The 18,973-nt window shown below is 43.9% G+C and overlaps 1 protein-coding gene across 2 annotated transcripts in view; it reads left to right on the top strand.

The window, feature by feature from the left end:
• frem1b (Fras1 related extracellular matrix 1b) overlaps positions 1-18,973 on the top strand; it is a 43,993-nt gene that overhangs the window by 2,574 nt on the left and 22,446 nt on the right. The window contains exons 1-16 of one of the 2 annotated variants that reach the window (XM_071486650.1): positions 2,345-2,440; positions 2,749-3,127; positions 3,232-3,326; positions 4,220-4,479; positions 5,264-5,463; positions 6,057-6,380; positions 6,528-6,636; positions 6,777-6,908; positions 12,460-12,804; positions 12,899-13,041; positions 13,138-13,334; positions 13,427-13,517; positions 14,013-14,180; positions 14,422-14,630; positions 15,773-15,866; positions 17,024-17,276. In XM_071486650.1, the coding sequence (XP_071342751.1) occupies positions 2,912-3,127; positions 3,232-3,326; positions 4,220-4,479; positions 5,264-5,463; positions 6,057-6,380; positions 6,528-6,636; positions 6,777-6,908; positions 12,460-12,804; positions 12,899-13,041; positions 13,138-13,334; positions 13,427-13,517; positions 14,013-14,180; positions 14,422-14,630; positions 15,773-15,866; positions 17,024-17,276 (2,836 nt within the window). In that variant the 5' untranslated portion in view covers positions 2,345-2,440; positions 2,749-2,911. Of the gene's footprint in view, positions 1-2,344; positions 2,441-2,748; positions 3,128-3,231; positions 3,327-4,219; positions 4,480-5,263; positions 5,464-6,056; positions 6,381-6,527; positions 6,637-6,776; positions 6,909-12,459; positions 12,805-12,898; positions 13,042-13,137; positions 13,335-13,426; positions 13,518-14,012; positions 14,181-14,421; positions 14,631-15,772; positions 15,867-17,023; positions 17,277-18,973 lie in introns of those variants that run through there. The other variant, XM_071486649.1, reaches the window with a different exon arrangement.

An 18,973-nucleotide genomic window follows, 5' to 3' on the forward strand; every position in this document is an offset into this window, starting at 1 on the left:
TCAGCTGTTGGCAAAATAAAATCCTCAACAGCATTTTCACAAAGTTTTCAAAAGGTTTTTTTTGTGGATTTTCTGTAACAACATAACACAGATCGTCAGCGCCGTGTTCTCACCGAGCTGTCCCCGAGGTTAAACACACATCCAGCTGAAACCTCAAACTAACGAACCAATGCTTGTCTGGCTGGATGGGAAGTGACACGCCGGCTCCAGCTGGTGCCCCGCTTTGATCCCCAAAACACCCGTCCCCTCCCCCGCTCACCCGTCCCATGCCACTTCCAGCACCTCTGCGGGGTCACGCAGATTAACCTCTTGTTTCCTGCAGTGGGCTTTGGTTTGAAGTGAAATGGAGGGTGAAAGCGTTTTCCGGCCAGGAGTGTGGAGCAGCGGGGGAAGAAGCCAGGCCGGCCAGCTGCATGCTGGGAGTTGTTTTTAAGGGTTGGGAGGATTCAGAGGAGTTTTGGTGCTGGCTAAAGAATGGACTTAGAGTTGATTAATTTACCTGTGATAATTCAGTTTTCGGGGGTGAACAGTGTCACTGGAGAAGATTTGGAGCATTTTGGGATTTTCGTTGTAAGTAGTAATGATATAGATAAACTTATTAGACAGAAGGCTGAGGTGAGAAGCTTCTGTGGGAAAGGTCAAAGGTTACAGCTGTGGCTTTTGACTGCATCAGATTCGATTTGTAAAGACTGCAGTGAGCATTAGATTTACCTCCTCTTGTAGCTTGTAGTCTTAAATCTACAGAGAATCATCTCCAGCTCTGCAGCTCTGTGGAGCAGCTGCTCAGCCTCTTTTAGCTCCTAGTTTTGGTTTTGTGGCACATTTCCTGTCTGGTTCTGGTGTTTTCAGCTGCAACTGGTTTCATCAACCAAGCTGTGATTAAATCCACTGTCCACAACCTGCTGAGCAGCAGCAGATATTTCCCTCAGGAGCTGGAGGAGACCAAACACAGAGCTAAAAGAAATGTAGGGTAAATAGTAGAGAAGTTTAGATGTTGGGTAAGGTCAACAGAGGGGTCTCTAACACATCCAGACTAAGCTGGTTAAATTTCCATCCACACAAAACTGAAAACTGTCTACTCTTTAGACTCAAAGTCTCTAAACAGCCAGAGTCAGCACAGATTTGTGACTGGCGACCAAATACAACAACAGGTGACAGACTGACCTTTCCTGTTTGTTAGGTGTTTCACTTTAGACAGACCTTCATGTTATATGTTAAGAGACAACAGGGCCCCTGAGCACAGACAGGTAAAGGGCCCCTCACCCTCCTACAGAGGAGTAAGACCCACAGATTGAGGGACCACATTGTCTCTAATCAGTTTGTATCATTTTATTTATTTTATTTATCATCTCTTTGTGGTCATTTTGCCTGTTTGTACATGTTTTGTCTCTTTGTATTTTGACTTTTCAGTGGCGTGTCATCAAGACGAGCAGTGTTTGCCAGGTTAAAGCTATAAACAGAATCAATAAGAATGATACTCAAGTGAAGCGATACCTCTCCTTACATCTGATCTCAGAACAGCTTTCTGTCCCATAGAGAAGCTGATGCTTGTTCGTATTCATCATGCAATGTACTGCCCTCTGGTGGAGGCAGAAGGGTGTTGTCCCTGTAAACTAGCTTGACTTCAGTCACTTTCATGGGTGTGACCGAGGCCCGTTGACAAGCGGAGAGGACAGCAGCTTTACTGGGGTTTGCACGTAAGCAATGAGGATAATCCCTGGATCTTTGACTGGTGATTAGCTACAGCCAGAGTATGCTAGGTAAACTGTCCTTGACTTAGCTTCTACTGTTCTGGGATCAGTTGTGCTGTATGGCTGTGTCACGCATGCACAGACGTATGTAGAACCTGAACCCAGTGGTACCAAGAAAATGAGCCAATCACACTGATTTATCACCTGTCGTGAGATCTGCACTAAGTTTGAGACAGAATATTGTTACAGAGGCAGAGCAGCTGCTTTCAGGAAGAGATCGGTACGTAGGCTGTTTGTGGCGGGAGGGAGAGAGAGAGAGAGAGAGAGAGAGAGCAGAGAGTTAGCTCCTTAGTTAGCAGTTAGCAGTGTAGCTATGAACGTAGCAGTGTAATGTTTGTTCACTTCAGGCTGTTTGTCAGTAAATAAAAGAAGTTCCTGCGTCTCTGAGCTTCAGCTGCAGTTCAGACAATGAGCCAGGAAGATGAACAAGACTGAGGCGGGAAAATACAGGATTCTACATTGTCACTGTGTCATTGTCAGTTAATGGTAAATATGATGAAGATTAACAATGGATTTTAGATATGTTTGCCCTTTACTGCAAATTTGATCAGTTTAGTGTTAGTTCAGAAGAATAATCCTAGAATTTGTTCAGACAGGAAGGAGAAAGGTGAAGATGAACAGACAGAGCAGCAAGATGGAGGAGAGAGACTTTCAGCACAAAACCATGAGACAGGACCTGAGTTTAAGAGGTCTGAATTACTACTGTCATGAAAAGCTTTGTTTTAGTCTGGTTCATGTTTTAGAGTCAGAGTTAGGTTTTTCTGGGGAGGGGGTAGTTGGCTGCTGAGCTGCTCGGTTCTGCTTGCCTCTATAAAAGTCGCTGGACACCACAGCTTTTCAACAAGAAATATGCCCCCTTGGGTCTGTGCATGATATTCAGTAATCCATCCATGGTCATATGAAATGAAGCAGTAGTGGTGTAGATACATAAAAATTTACTTTAACACATTTTGTTTCAGATCAAGCCGACTGATTTAAACTCTTCCCTCGTCTACAGGCTGTAGTGACTCTGAAGATGAGGACGTGGTCTGAGGCAGACTGACTGGAAGATGCTAAAACACTGAGACCTTCATTCTCCATCAGCTGAGCTTCACTTTTTTCCCTCAGAACAACTTTTCTTACCTGAACCTGTGACAAACGAGGAACCCGCTGATCCTAACATGGCTGCTGTCATCGTGTTCCTGCTGCTGGCGGTGACGTCCGTCTGCAGCGGGAGTCTGGTTGTGGTAAACTCGGGTGTAGTGGTCCCCAGGGGTCGCTCAGTGTTCATCACAGAGAAGGAGCTGAAGGTCAACGTGGATCCGACGGCCGACTGTAAGGTGGAAGTGGTGATGAACGAACCAGTCACTCAGAGAGTGGGGAAGCTGACTCCACAGGTGAGGACACACCTGCTGTAGAGATATTACGTCCGTCACAGAGTTAAGCTGACTGGTGAAAACAAACAGAACCAGTACAGTGGTGTGCCTGGGTTTGTCTGCAGGTGTTTGACTGCAGCTTTCTAGAGGACGAGGTAAAATACGTCCATGACGGCAGCCCCCTGCTGGACGAGGACGCAGTGATGCTCAGAGTCTACAGGTTAGTCAGTGGAGTGTCAGGGTTAGTAGCCGCAGCAGCATGAGTCCTACTGTAGGTGTTGTTCAGACAACAAGATGACGTGAAAACCGAATACAGATCAGTTTAAAATTCATCCAGAAGTTGTTTCACACAGTGATTGAACACACACACACACACACACACACACACACACACACACACACAGGTTAGGTCTCTTGCTGGTCATATATCTTTCTGCCACTCCTGGGACTCAAACCGTCGACCTTTCAGTCCCAAGCCCACTTCTCTAAGCTCTAGGACATGGCTGCCTCCATGAATAAATATCTTAGAAATTATCACATTGGAACTAAATTCCACAAATACAAAAGCAGCTATGACTAAAAATCACATTTTTAGTCAGTGTAGACGAATTATGCATCTTTAACTGTGCCAGTTCACATTAATGACCACACATCTAAACTGGTGGAATTAGATCCTGGTACAGCTCGTAACAGCACAGTTTACAATGAATTCATAACAAGTAACCTACACATACAGACTGAGAAGAGGCTCAGATACAAAGACTGATCTTCGGATTCAGAATCAACAAACTTATGTCGATGGACAAAATGAGCAAAATGAGCAGAAATGCAAAAAAGCTTCTGATAATGCACCAACAACCTTTATGGTAAATTTAAAAGTCATTGTAAATGGAGATTTTAGAATCAATTTCCCTGTGAATTTCTGTATTATTGGTGATTTTCATTGGTCACATCTCTCATCAGCTTTTTATTTTGGAAACAGAAACCAGAGAAATGAAATTCACCTTGTTCCAGTGGAGAAAATGATTATGTGGAATAATAGATGTCAAATTTCTAATAATGCACCTCTCCCTAAAGACTCACTCTAACATGCTGTGTGTTATCTGTGTGGAGGTTCACGTCCTCAGACACGCTGGTGGAGACCGTGGTCCTGCTGGTGCGGGTGGTGGACCCTGGGTCTGGTGTGGTGGAGCTGGGCAGTTCTCCTCTGGTGGTTCCACAGTTCTACAGTTTATCCAACGCCATCGACAGCTCTGTGCTCAGCATCAGGACCACCGCCAACACGGTCTGCACCGTCAGACTGATGACCACTGACACACACGTCCCTGCTCTGGGTCAGCTGGTGCAGGAGGAAGACTCCACACAGAGGAAGAGTATGTCACTTCTGTACACACCTGTACCAGCATCAGTGCTGTCACTACCTTTCAGGTGAAACTAACCAGTAACCAGGTGTTAAACTTACAACAAACACACTGTAGAATATAGAGGAGGAGTTAAATACAGACAGTTAGCCTGTTAGCTCCCTGACCAAATTTTAAATTCATAGATGTTTTATTTGGAAGTCATTGAATTGTTTTATTTTAAAATGTAACATTGTTTGTTTTTAATTTGTAAAACAATATAGAACAACATCAGCTGTATAAATAAGAGAAATGGATGTAAACACTCGTCATTGGCCTTGGTGTGAAATCAAATAATGATAATGATAACAATCATAAACTTTATTTACAGTATGTAGCACTTTTCTAAACATACTTAAATCAAAATAAAAAAGAAAAACTAAAATAAATAATGTTAATAAATTAAATAATTTTAAATAAGAAAAGAGTAAACAGTAAAAAAATTTATGCTTTAAAAAATTAGATAATTAAATAAAAAACAATGTAAAATAGATAATAACAATGGAAAACAAAACAAAAATATGAAAAATAAAAATATAAACAATTTCAAAATAAAAGACATAATACCAATAAAACAAAAATAAATACATATAAATAAAAGTAAATATTTGATAATACAAAATAAAATTGAACAGAACTTAAAGTTAAAGTCAGTGCTTATGTGCTTGATATTTTCCACATGTAGCACCTGAAACTTCAGGTGACCTCCTGCTGCTCTAAGTTGGTTTCGTCTGTAAACATCTGTGTTTGTCTTTAGGCAGAGAGACAGCGGCGCTCTGTCCTGGAAACAAACCCTGTCTTCATGACACCAAGGAGGTTCGCTTCCTCAAGACCAGCTGCCAGGACTTCCTGAGCTCCGGTCTGAAGTACCAGCACCTCAGCCCTCCGTCACCAGAGATTGACTACATCCCCATCAGGGTGGAGCTGAGGGGCCAGGCCACCAGGGCCCTGGTGGAGGTACGGGAAACATCCTGGAAGAAAGGACCTATTTCTCTAAAAGAAAGAAATCCAGTGTAGAGAAGATGTGTAGAAAAGTTACTCAACAGTGTTTTACTTAAGAAGTTGTTAAACTGCAGATCCTGTCATATCCAAGTTGGATGGTGATGTTTTGCATCTCAGACACTGAGAGGTTTATTGGCAGTCAGAAGGTGACATCCCACTTCCATGAATGTTTCTCAGCTCTGTGGATGTGGAAGGATGTGGAGCAGAAGGTTCTGCAGGGGTTTAGGAGGCTTCAAAAATCCTAAAACCATTATTTCTCTCCTAATTAGCACATGAAAAGCGTCTCTTTCTTACAAAGACTTGTCATTTTTGACACATTTGATTGCATATTCTGGGGTATGTCTTGCTAACTCTTTGACACCACATGGAGCGGCAGAAGTAGTGGCAGTATGTGTTGATTTATGCTGTATGTGCTATATGTTGTGTTAGAATCTTCATGTGTCCCAAAGGAGATGCAGCTTTACGGAGACTGGTGAAAGGAAAGCAGTGGAGAAGTGAGAGGTGGCAACTTTTATCTTTACTTTCCCGTCCCTTTACGCCACTCCCAGACAGAGGCCGTTTGGTTACCGGTTTTGATCCATGGTGCGATGCAGAACCAGCCCCCCCAGGCTGCCTTCATGGCCTCCTTCATCCTGGAGGTGGACCAGTTTATCCTCACCCCGCTCACCACTGCCGCCCTGGACGCCAAGGACCACGAGACGCCGCAGGAGAGGCTGGTTTTCAATGTGACCGTCCCACCCACCGAGGGCTACATCACCCACCTGGACGACCACACCAAGCCCATCAGGTCTTTCAGCTGGTTGGACCTGCACGAGATGAAAGTGGCCTACCAGCCGCCCAACAGCAGCCAATCACACCGCAGGAACTATGAGGTACCGGAGCTCAGATGAATTATTTACAGGTTAATAATCAAGTAGCTAAACCTTTAGCAAAGAGGACTCGTATTTTCAAAAATGACATTTTCAGTTTTGTATATATATATATATATATCATGTATCTGACACTATATCTTCTGTAAGGTGGAGTTTCAGGCTATAGATGGCTCCTATATGACCAGCCCACCCATCGTGGTCCACATCTCCATCAGGGCAGCTGAAACAAACGCACCCAGAGTCTCCTGGAACATGGGTACGTAAGAAATATCACAGCAGATGGTTTCACTCTCAGTGAAACGTTTTCTCTGTAAACCTACTAAGAACATAAGAGAAGCAGCAAAAGACAAACCACGTGAGGTTTAAGTATTTTTATTTGAATCTCTGGTGTCTCAGGTCTGGACCTGCTGGAGGGTCAGTCCCGGCCAATCACCTGGGAGGAGCTGCAGATAGTCGACAACGACAACATTGACGCCGTCTACCTGGTGGCTGTGGATGGACCTCTGCACGGGCGTCTCAGTGTCAGAGGTGAGGGGTCAAAGGTCACTGGGTCACTTAGACAGGGGTCACAGGAGCTGGATCTGGTTCAGTTTTAATTTGTTCTGTCACTAACTTTTTGTCCTTATTTTGTTCATTTGTATTAAGACCGTGACTTAATTATGTCTGATCATTTAAAATGAAAGGATTTCCAATTAATGTCAACATACTATTGTCATATATAAACTCAACAATAATATATTCAATATATATTCTTGATTAATGCAGCTCCTGAAACCACCTCATCTAGATGCAAATAACTGGAGTCCAGAACTGATTCCTGCTTTGTGAAAAAATGATAAGTTATTTCTAACTTAAGTTACACATAGAATATTTTAAAATATAATACATGGCTCTCATTTTTAGTTAAAAAAAGTAAAATAATGTTACACTTGACCCAGATGGAAAAGGTGGTGTATCGGAAACACACAAATGTCTTATTTTCTACGTTACTTTCCATCAGTTAGTGTTGGACTGGAGATACACCAGCTCCTCATAATTACAAATCTGCATTTTCTTTATTTGAGTTTTATGGTAATGTGGAGTAAATTTGGTTGGAAACAAGGTTACTGTTGAGAAAATCTGAAAAATATTTTCAGAAAAAAGGAGAACTTTGCCATTATGAGGAAAAAACTAAAAGCGTATAAACACTTGTTTGGACAGTTCCACCAGACAGTGATCACACTACATATAACAACGGTGTAAACAGTGTCTAAACCAGACCTGTTTTATGACAGAGGAAACTAACAACAGGGAAGAGCACCTCATCATTTACATGTAAAACACTGATGGAGTCTCATTACTTTAACTTGCACTTTTCCTGCTCCTCTGTCCTTAAACCTCGCTGCTTTAACCCTGTGCTGGTATTCACACACACACACACTGCCCTGGGAATTCCCAGAGAACGTCGTCTGGCCTTTTCCGCCCTTTTTCCTCCATGTGTTGCCCATCCGTCAGGGACCGTAGTGTGGCTGGGGAAGCATATGTCTAGTGGCCCTGCATGTGTTTCCTAATCAGGTGTAAAATGGGGCCGCGGCCACTTCGCCAGGGGCCGTGGCAGCGCCGAGGCTGCTGCTGCCTCCCTCTCTGTCCACGTCTGTCCCTTCCAGCCCAGCGCGTAGGGAGACGGCCTCTTTGTCTCAAACGGGGAGCGGGACCGAGCAGATTGGAGGGACTTATGCCATTTCATGCCGCCGTGCACAGGGAGCAGATGCACTGTCCCCAAACAGGTTTTCATGCTACCAGCTAGGAGGAGGGGGTGAAAGAGGAGGGGGGTTGAGGTGGCATGAGAGCAGGGGCCCCGGGGGGCTCAGGCGGGGAGTTAACCTTTCATGCCTGCTTTAGACGTATAGAAGCAGAGCAGTGTGTTTTGAACTGATTCTCTGGCTGGTTTCATCAAAACAGCGGAGCTCTGTCTCGCTCAGACACAGTCACAAAGCTTTGAGTCATGACCTGTAAGTGCAGCTCGCACTGGGCTTTTAAAGTCATCTGTGCTGAGAGGTTCAATCATACCTGAATACTCTTCACGTTCATTACAGCAAACTGAAACTCTTTGTTTTCCTCCAGGTTAATTCATTTAAAGGTATTTTAGTTTATTGCCTTTACATCATCTCATGACCCCTTAGACTTGTCCTGGGATCCCTGAGGGGGGGTCCTCACCCCCAGGTTGGGAACTACTGGTTAACAGGTGTCAGAAAATTAAGGACCCCTAAATGTCTGTCAAAGAGCCAATATAACAGCGGCTGAGTAAAAATATTACAGATAGAAATGAATTTAATGGTACAGAGAGGTGAGGGTGTAGGGTCCAGGCTCAGCTCTGCTCCTTTTATTCTTGTTCCTGGACTTTTTACTCCAGCAGCTGCTGGGAGACACAGTTTCATCCACATCCATAAAACTCATCACCTCTGTCTTCTTAAATTATTTTTCTATGTTCTGGTTGTGATCTCTGCTGTCTGACAATCTACAGCGACATTTAGCCAGCAAACATCTAGGGATGATGGGAAATGGTGTTTGTTAAAGGCTGCTAAAAAGTTTATATAACATTAGATCTGTTTTCAAAAAACTTTGAAATTATTATTGGATGTAATTCAGTGTAATTCTGTCGTTTATTATGGAAACACAATACAAACAATACATCCATCAGACCCAGGTCAGAAAGATGAACATGAACAGAGGAGAAGAAGAGTGGTCATTTGTCCAAATACTAAAACATCCTCTGGTTATATTCACCTGAGGAGACCTGTGGTGATCACGTGGGCTCAGAAACCAGGTGAAAACGGACGGTTGGGTCAACGCAGCAAGTCACGTGAACACTGTCGTCTTCTTTGAACAACCATCATCTTCCTCCGACACTTTTAGTGACCAAAACATCACAGACCTCAGAAATCACAAGGTGATCACAACACAAATGACTTTTCTTTTTGTCCTCTTCTCTACTCAGTTTAAAAATTAACCCAGAAAAGTTTCTCTGTCATGATTTACTGACTTTCTCTGCCTTTGGTGGATCTGTACATTTTACCATCAAAAATTCTCACACCAAGACAAACCATATTTAAATGTATGATTATTTTCATTATCAATTAACCTTGGAAAGAAAGCAAACTTGTCAATGAGTCTGCCAATCATTTTTGCAAGTAAGTTGTTATTAATTAAGTCTATGAATCATCAAGACTTTGATCAATAAACCAACACTGAGAAATATTTAGTTTACAGTGAATCCTCTCATTTCAGAGGCTTTTATTTTCTGTCAGGCAGCTAATGAATGAATCATGTGTTTCTGCTGTGTTTAATAGCACAGTATATTAGTTGGATGGTTGTTGAAACTTTTGTCCCACTAGGCAGGTTTCCACCCTCCTCCTCTTCCTCCTCCTCCTCCTCCTCCTCAGTTTGGACCCTTGTTTATCTGCTGCTCTTGTTAGAGCAGACGAAAGTTTGGCTCTGCTCTCCACACATGTCCAACCGGGGCCTGTAGGAGGCAGATCCTCTGGTGGAGTCGAGTCTCAGAGGAGGGGGACACTGCTGACCCTCGATGCTGCGACTCGGGGGCGGTGACGCTGCAGCGTGGGGACAGTCACTACAGGCTCCGTCCAACGCCTTCAGCCAAATGGATGGCTGCCTGTCCTCCCACACACTCCCCCTCTCTCCTTCACACACACACACACACACACACACACAGAGTCCTCCCAGCCCGTTTTTCCTTTATGGGCCTGTTGCCCAACGCCACCTTTGGGCCTAATTACCAAGTTGTTTCCATCACTTGGACCAGGAGCCGGTTCCCCTCGGTAAAGTTGCTAATGAGGTTCGGGCTCACAACCGCTCGTCTCTCAATCTGTCTGCTGACCTTGCCCTTCTGTCTCTCTGGCATGCGCAGGGAGACAGGAAGCCCCCCCCCCCCATCCTGGCAAACGGGCGGCCACCGGGAAGGACGCCATGTTTTACCCCACCGGTGTTCACAGCACCAACTCCAGCCAGCGCCTCGCAGTGCCTTCAGGCGCTAAGAGAAACTTGTTATTTCCAATGACAATGGGAGAAAAAACACGGTGCATGTGTTGGAGACGGTAATTGAATCAAAGTGTGAAGCTTTGGCTGGAAACCGAGCCGTCCGCTGACAACAACACATGCCCGCCGGCGGGCCGCCAGCCACCGACGCTCCGCTGTAACGTTAGCGTGTTGTACGGTTTGAGGAAGGCCGGCCAGCAGCAGAGAGCTGACAGATGGACATGGCCTACTGCAATAATGTAGGACAGAGAAGTTTCTCATGTTTAGTCCAACTCTCACTGACAAACATGGACGGGCTCACACTCTTCACCGTGTGTCTGAAATCAGCCTTTCAGAATAAAATGTAGTGATAAAATAATAGTGATATTTATAAATACATATTATAAATTATAATCATAAATACTATGAAATATCCTATCATTAGAACGTCATTATAATTTCATAATTATTATTCTAATATGATAAATATTATCATTATTAAATATTATTCTCTGGAACAACAACTACAAAAACTGCATTTATATATTTTTTATTGTTAACTCTGTATTTTAAGAAATGTCAGAAATGTTTCTCCTTTAAATTTCACCACTTTATAAACATAAATTACAAATTCATTTACTTTTAATTTTCATTTACTTATTTCAGCGAATGTTAGTTACACTGTGTGGAAGTTGTGGTTGAAATCAATATTAATAAGATTATTTTGTCAAAATTAATATAAATTGATATTGCAAACATTTGAATAAATCACATTAATCTTTTATTTAATAGTTTCTGTTCCACTGTCAGTTTTATTTAACGTCATAGCCCCAAACCCTTCTCTCATGTAAATCATTACCATTATAATGTGATCATATTCTCACAGTTCAGTTTCACTGAAAAGGCAATAAAAATATTTTTAGATAACTATTTAGCCCTAAAGTTGTGAATTTTATTTATTTATTTATTTATTTCTAATTTATTTTCTGATTTAACTCAAATATGAAAAGTATGTTTTTTAATGTTTTTAATTTATTTACATTTAATTTCAAGTTCACTCTTTTTTAACAGATTTAAACACAGTTGAGCATTTAACTTCTGATTCTTTTTTCTCTGCCATTAAAGGTACATCACTGACAGGTCATTTTTAAATTAAATTATCATCAATAATGAAATTGAGAGATGTATCTGAAATATAATTTATAAATCTTTTTAATTTAAGACACACAAAAAAATCACATTCATCTTTTTCTCATCCCTCATGTTTATTTACCTGAGTTTAACTTTCAGTTGTTGTAAAACTGGAACAGATGATGCTGAGAGCATCATTGCCTGGGCTGCGTTCACAGTGCTCATAGCCAGTCAGAGGGGTTCAATTACGCTAGAACAGCAATGGCAAAATAAAATAATCTTTTCCTTTATGGCCCAAAATTGTTTGTAGATTCAGTTGTTAAATGTAAAAAAGTAAATTAACTACTTGAATCACTGAACATATGAATGTAGCTGAAGTACCAGCACTGCTCAGCATCACTGTTCATTTGGCCACAGTCAGACCATAACTCAGACCAACTCATACACACTTGTACACACTTAACTGTTGACTGTTTCTGTTCTACCTCACAGCATTGGACAGGAAATTCATCAGTTATTAAGTCTCAGTTGTTGGAACCTTCCAGAGTTATGACCTGAGAAATACACATTTTTATAAACATAATCTCAAACATAACAAAATTAAACCTGCAACCTACTGTCGTCACAGACTGTAAATAAAGATGGGCGGAGCCTCTGTGACGTCACCCTCAGGATCTGAAGCTCAGAGTGAGCTGCTCCACCGTCGCCATCTTGGCATTGCCTGACTCTGCCCCTAACTCCCAGATAATCCAAAAATGGTCAAAGAGGTGGGGTGTGTGTGGAGCTGTGAACTTTGGTTCATGATGGTTTGTGGCAAGCATACGCTAACCCAGCTGTCACTCAAAGAGGCCACGCCCTCAATAATACACAGGTTCAGTCCTGAAAGTTGGTGTCCAGAGGTTGAAGCTTGTTTGTCATGTGTCATGTTTCCCAGGCGGGAAGGCGTTCATGTTCTGCGTGCGGGACCTGCGGGAGGCCGTGGTCGTCTACCATCACTCTGACAGCGACACCACCCGTGACCACATTGTCTTCCGCATCAGTGACGGCCGCCACAGCATCCGCCACAAGTTCCCCATCAACATCCTGCCTAAAGATGACTCTCCACCTTTCCTCATCAACAACGTGGCGGTGGAGGTGCAGGAGGGCGGGGCTGTGAGGCTGGAGGAGTACATGCTGTTAGCCTCTGACCTGGACTCCAGCGACGACTACATCCTCTACCAGATGGTCTCCTCGCCCCGGGCGGGGCAGCTGGTCAGGAAGACCTCCACCCAGGAGACAGGTAAGGGTGGAGCATACAGTGCATTGGTTGCAGACTGAAGTTTTGTGTTTATGCTCTTCATCACATGGTGAGCCTCCTGCTGCTCCTCATGCAGGAGTCCCAGTGGACAGTTTCCTGCAGAGAGATCTGATCCAGGGTCAGATCTACTACCAGCACTCAGGAGAGGAGCAGTTTGAGGACTCCTTCGACTTCACACTGTCCGACAGCCACCAGCCGCCCAACCTCTCCCAGACATATGTGAGTCAAACAGTCCTAACACTGTTGGAGCAGCGAAGTCTCAGACACCTCCCTCTCATCAGAGCAGAAACCTTCTCCTCCTCCCTGTGCTTCCAGACCGTGGTGGTCCATGTGTTCCCGGTGAAGGACCAGCTCCCGGTGGAGGTTTCCGGCAGCATTCGCTCTCTGACGGTGAAGGAGACGGAGGTGGTTTACATCACTCAGACTCACCTCCACTTCACAGACAGAGAACATCCAGGCACCGACCTGACCTACGTCATCACGCAGCCCTGCTTCAGCCCACTGCATCCTGGGTAAGGACAGGGCAGAGAGCAGGATGTGTTTAGCTTAGCACGAAGCTTTCTGAGGTGAAACTGAGCCTCCTCCTTATTTCTCCTGTTTTCAGGCTGATGGACGCAGGACGTCTGTTCTACACAGACACCACCACCGCCATGAAGAGAGACCACATGGTCCCGGTGTTAAAGTCCTTCACACAGGTAGACTCACTGTTCTGCGTCTGGTTCACTGTGGTGTTTTCACTCTTACCTGATTCAGCAGATTTATTCTGAACAGAGAGAAAATCTTTATTGTCGCAGTAGATCAGTTTCCACAGTCACTACATAATCCACACAAACATACAGAAACACACAGACATGAAACACTCGACACTGTACATTCATGTCAGCACTCACACACATACAGAAGTGGTCCTTTATAATTTACAGAGGTCCCCTAAACGCCTCTCATGCAGGCTGTTGATAGATGCTAGCTGGGCAGCTGCCAAGCATCGACCTCAGGTCTGAAACATGAGGCATCAACAGTGAAGAAGCTGCAGTTCCTCTAACGACCGCTAGAGTCTGGCTCCGGCAGTGAGTCAGTCTCATAGACTCCCATGTTCAAATGTCCAACTTTACAGCAGAAAGAAACATGTTTACAGTTTACACATGGCTGCTGTGTCTTTAAGCTCCTCCTGTCTGGCTGTCTCCTCCCAGCATGCAGTGAACCACATGAAGGTGGCCTTCATGCCTCCAGTGGAGGACATCGGCCCGGTGCCGCTGTTCATCCAGTTCGTCTTCTCCGTCAGCGACCACCATGGTGGCACCGTCTCCGGCCTCCTCTTCAACATCACCGTCACCCCTGTGGACGACCAGGCACCAGAGGTCAGAGGTCAAACACAGACTGAGCATCTTTTTATCTCCAGCAGGATGTTTTGATGACGGAGGTTTTATTGTTGACATTGGTGGATTTGATGACCAGTGATGGAGCTTGTTTACTTTAATAGTTATTATCACTTCATCTGATAAGTAATCAAAGTCAACATTACATGAGCTTCATATCTGTGGACATTCTGTCCAATGTGTGTTTCGTCTGTTCTCATGTCAACAACCTGCTGATCCTCAGGCCTTCACCAACCTGCTGCGGGTGGAGGAGGGCGGAGGGGCCTTTGTGACGGAGGAGAACCTCCTGGTCCAGGATCGGGACAGCAGGGAGGAGGCACTGAGGGTGGAGGTCCACAGGACGGCTCGTCACGGCCGACTGGAGCTGCAGGGCCGAGCGCTGCTGCAGGGAGACGGGTTCACCCTGCAGGACCTGAGAGGACTACGGCTCAGGTAAGAGAGTGTGTGTGTGTGTGTGTGGTTTAAACCTGAACACTGGAGACTTTTCAATTTATGTTCGATTCTTAGTTCATGTAACAGCTGTTGACAAGTGAAGACCTGGTTTTAGGGTTTAGGTTTAAGTTCAGGTTTAGTTTTTTTAAGTCAGCAAACTGACTGTTTGTTAAAAACATGTCACTGATCATAATCCTGGGTTTTACAGAATCATTCAATACTGACATTATTTCTGTGATTGCATGGAGGGTCTACTAAAGTAGTATAGTCAAGCTGCATTATGGGAAATGTAGGATCCAGTGATTTTGTAACTATGAAGGACAAAGTCAGGAAATCACCAGTTTCAGTGTTTTGGGGGGCTGGTGAACATTAGTGTGTGTGATGACGTTGTGAACGTCCAGAGCTGACTCCATCTTCATTTCATCAACAGTGCAGACGAGTTTCTCTGCAACAACACAGAGCGGATGTTGGTTTGTCGGATCATTGACTGCAGCTACACGCAGACCAAACATGATCAAAGCTGTGGGAATATTACAGAGAGTCAACACTAATGAGACGTTTCCATACTTCACCTCCATGATTACTCAGTGCAGACGTGTAAACACTGACCCACGTGACCTGGTTCCTCTGTAAACTGTTAGTCTGCGCCGTCTTTGATCGGATTTTAGTGGATTTAGTGTTTAAAGTCACTGATCCAGGAACAGAGACTGAAACCTCAGGAGGAAACACGTTCAATCACAAGTGGTTCATTAAATGTGGTCGTCTGAGTCTGACTGGTCTCTGAGGAGAGTTTGTTTCTGATTTTTTTTTTCTTGACTAATCTGTCGAAACCTTCTGTCTCATCTTTCATCTGACGTCAGCCTCAGTTATTCTCCTACAAACCTGAAAGAATCTGTTTCAGCTGCTGCTCAGTTTTCAGAAATAACAACATCTTGTTTTGCAGGAAGATGACACAATTACTGGAAACTTTCCTTTTTAGTCTGTTGTTTTATTGTTTTTTATGTTTAATGTTATTGTTACGTCTTCATCTTTCTACTTCTCGGAGTCATCAGTCTCAGATTGTTCTTGTTTTCAGCTCCTCAGTTATTTGTGAACCTGTTTGATACAAATAAAGTTTAATTGATGGGCTGACTGCGTCGCAGGTATATCCATGATGACTCGGAGACGACTGAGGATGAAGTGGGTCTGAAGGTGACGGATGGTCTGAACTCAGCCGACGTGGTCCTGCTGATACAGGTGAGTTTCACTAAATCATCAACCAGCAGAGAGAGAGAGAGAGAGAGAGAGCGAGAGAGAGAGAGAGAGAGAGAGAGAGAGAGAGAGAGAGAGAGAGAGAGAGAGAGGAAACAAAGAGCACTATTTAATGCTGTCAATCAAATGTTCATTAACATATGATCTGTATTTACATTTAAATAAAAACTACACACAGTCACAGATCAAAGGCCAAAAGAAAGTAAAAGAAGAAAGAAGAAAGTAAACTGTTACAGTTTCCTCTTCCCCTTTGATTCCACATGTAAAACCTACTGCAACAGTAAAACACTGCTGATCCACTGATGCACCATCAGTGTGTTAGGTAGCTACAGCAGGTTTTCATTTTACATCACTGTGGCTGCTGATTAGTTAGTTTACTGTCTGTTACTGATGCTCTGGAGGGGAAAAACAACCTGGTGTCTCTTTTTTGGTGACATCAGATCAACAGGACAACACCTACTGACATGGGAACATGAAGTTATGTGTTTGAGGTCTGGACTGACACTAAAAAAACCCACCACACACTGATCTGCTCTCACCTCACCTGTGTTTGACAGTACATGTGATATTTGTACATGACCTGAGCCTCCAGATGGCCCCCGGCCTTTCAGCCAATCAAATGCTAGCAGGTCTAAATCAGTTGTCGTGGAGACGCAGCCTCTGGGAGACCACATGAGAATGATCTAATATGACTTGACTCCAACCACAGAGCGAACGAGATCACTCAGATATATCTTTACTGTCCATCAACAGTATCAATCTGATCACGAGTGGTTTAAGTTCTCACCTGGCCACAGTGATGAACAGGTGCAACAGAGCGCACCTGTCCAGTGACGCTGCTGTGGTTGGTGACAGGTAACCTCACCTTGATGTTTATTAGAGGTGAGCACATTCAGGATGAATGTCCACAAACAAGAAAACAGATTATTAAAAAGTCAAGGACACCTGTTTGTGAAGGTGCAGACTTAAAGAGATCAGCTGGTCCTCCTCAGACCTTCTCTCCTGGTCCCAGTGTTTCTCAGACCTGGACCCCACTGTGTGTCCACGGCTCACAGAGGTTCAGGTTTCTGAATACAGATGTTCTGTTTCTGTAGAAGTGACCTGTGAACATGTGATGAGTGATGCCGACCCTCTATCCTCAGATCCTGCCGATGAACGACGAGCCCCCCCAGCTGGGTGGAGGTCTGCGGGGGGAGCTGAGCTGTGAGGAGGGGGGCCGGGTCCAGGTGACGGTGGATTACCTGTCAGCCACAGACCGGGACAGCGATGACTCCAGGCTGACCTACATGCTGGCCCGGAGTCCAGGTAGAGGGGAGCTGCACAGAGCCGGACTGACTGTGGACAAGTTCTCCCAGCAGGACCTGCTGCAGGGTCACATCTACTACGCCCACACAGGTAAGGACGCGCTGCCTTCAGGTGCAACAGGTGTTTGTTTATTTCACCATGTGTCAATGCACCAGAAGTGTTTTGGTTCCCGGGTCCAGATCCCTTTCATTGTGTCCCTCAGTGCTGCCCTTTGACCTCCAGTGTCCCAGCTCTAAACTGGAGCTGGTAACACTGTGCTGGTCTGACTGAGCACCAGGTGTAGGTGTGTTCAAATATCATGACAGAAAACAGTTGGACAGAGTCGTCACTGAGTCTGGTCCTGGATCAGAATTCAGAAAATTTGACTTTTCTTCTATTTGTCACAACCAGGCTAGGAGTCGGGACGCAGATGCAGGATAGTGTTCTCAAAAAAGGTCTTTATTACTAAATCACACTTGAACAAACAAAAATCACTCCTGAAAACTGGAGGAACCAAACTAAGAGACCTGTAACAAAAAAATCACTCAATGAGGAACTAGAAAAATAAACCAAAAGGTACAGGCTGTGGATGGCTAGGATGGTCGCATACAGACATCGACATAGACGGTCTTGAAACAAGTCGGTACCCTGTACCTTTTGGTTTATTTTTCTAGTTCCTCATTGAGTGATTTTTTTGTTACAGGTCTCTTAGTTTGGTTCCTCCAGTTTTCAGGAGTGATTTTTGTTTGTTCAAGTGTGATTTAGTAATAAAGACCTTTTTTGAGAACACTATCCTGCATCTGTGTCCCGACTCCTAGCCTGGTTGTGACAGTACACACTGGCCCAAGACAAGGGGAGACACAGACTCTTAAACACATGGTAACGAAGGACAGGTGGAAACACTTAGACAATCAAACCAAGACACACGAGGGAGGGCAAGTGACCTGAAACGAGAGGAGAGTTACTCTTTCAAAATAAAGCAGGAAATGACAAGACAAGACATGGAGACAGGACAAAAACCCAACATGACCTCACCACGGTGTGACATTATTTGAATTTGTCATGTTTGTGTTTCCTGCTTTTTATGATCTGTGATGCTTTTTTTGTTTTAGGAAATTGTCAATATTATTAATGATATTTCATCTTCAATATAATTTACTTATATTAGTAAATATATCACTAATAACAGAAATATCTTTAATTACATTCTCAGTATTTATCAGTAATTATATACAGGAATGTATATTAAGTCCAGTAAAGTATTAAACCCTATCAGATCCATTTAAAAGCTCCACACAGTCTAAAGGTAGATGTCCATGTGTTTGTGATTATAAAGCAGGTCTAGGTTCTATATTAATACTGTGAAAGTATCAAAGCCTCAGTCCACAGAGAAATGCACACAGCCTGTATTCAGACACTGAGCCTTAAAACCAGCCGTCAGGACTTCTGGAACTTTGTGATGTCACAACAAAGCAGTCACCACCCTTAGCCACGCCTCAAGCCCCGCCCACAGGGACCCACCATCCAACCTTGCAGAGTGTTTACCTGAAATCTGCTCTATTTTTATTGGATCACTCAGAAAACCTGTTGCTGGAGCCCCCACATGTGGATGTTAACACTTGGAATAAAACACAGGAGAAGTTAAGATATGGACCTTTCAGTTGTTATAGTGATACTGTAGCGTTAGAACTTTTTTATGTCTCGGTATCTGTTGACACTGTCTCCTGACTGCCTGAAGCTCATCTCCTGTCATCTTTATCAAACATATTGATCATGATTGATTTTAACAGCTGGTGAAGTGATCGGCT

The sequence above is a fragment of the Trachinotus anak genome, unplaced genomic scaffold, assembly GCF_046630095.1.
Source record: "Trachinotus anak isolate AG129_WGS33_773 ecotype Australia unplaced genomic scaffold, CSIRO_AGI_Tana_v1 ptg000010l, whole genome shotgun sequence".
Taxonomy (NCBI): domain Eukaryota; kingdom Metazoa; phylum Chordata; class Actinopteri; order Carangiformes; family Carangidae; genus Trachinotus; species Trachinotus anak.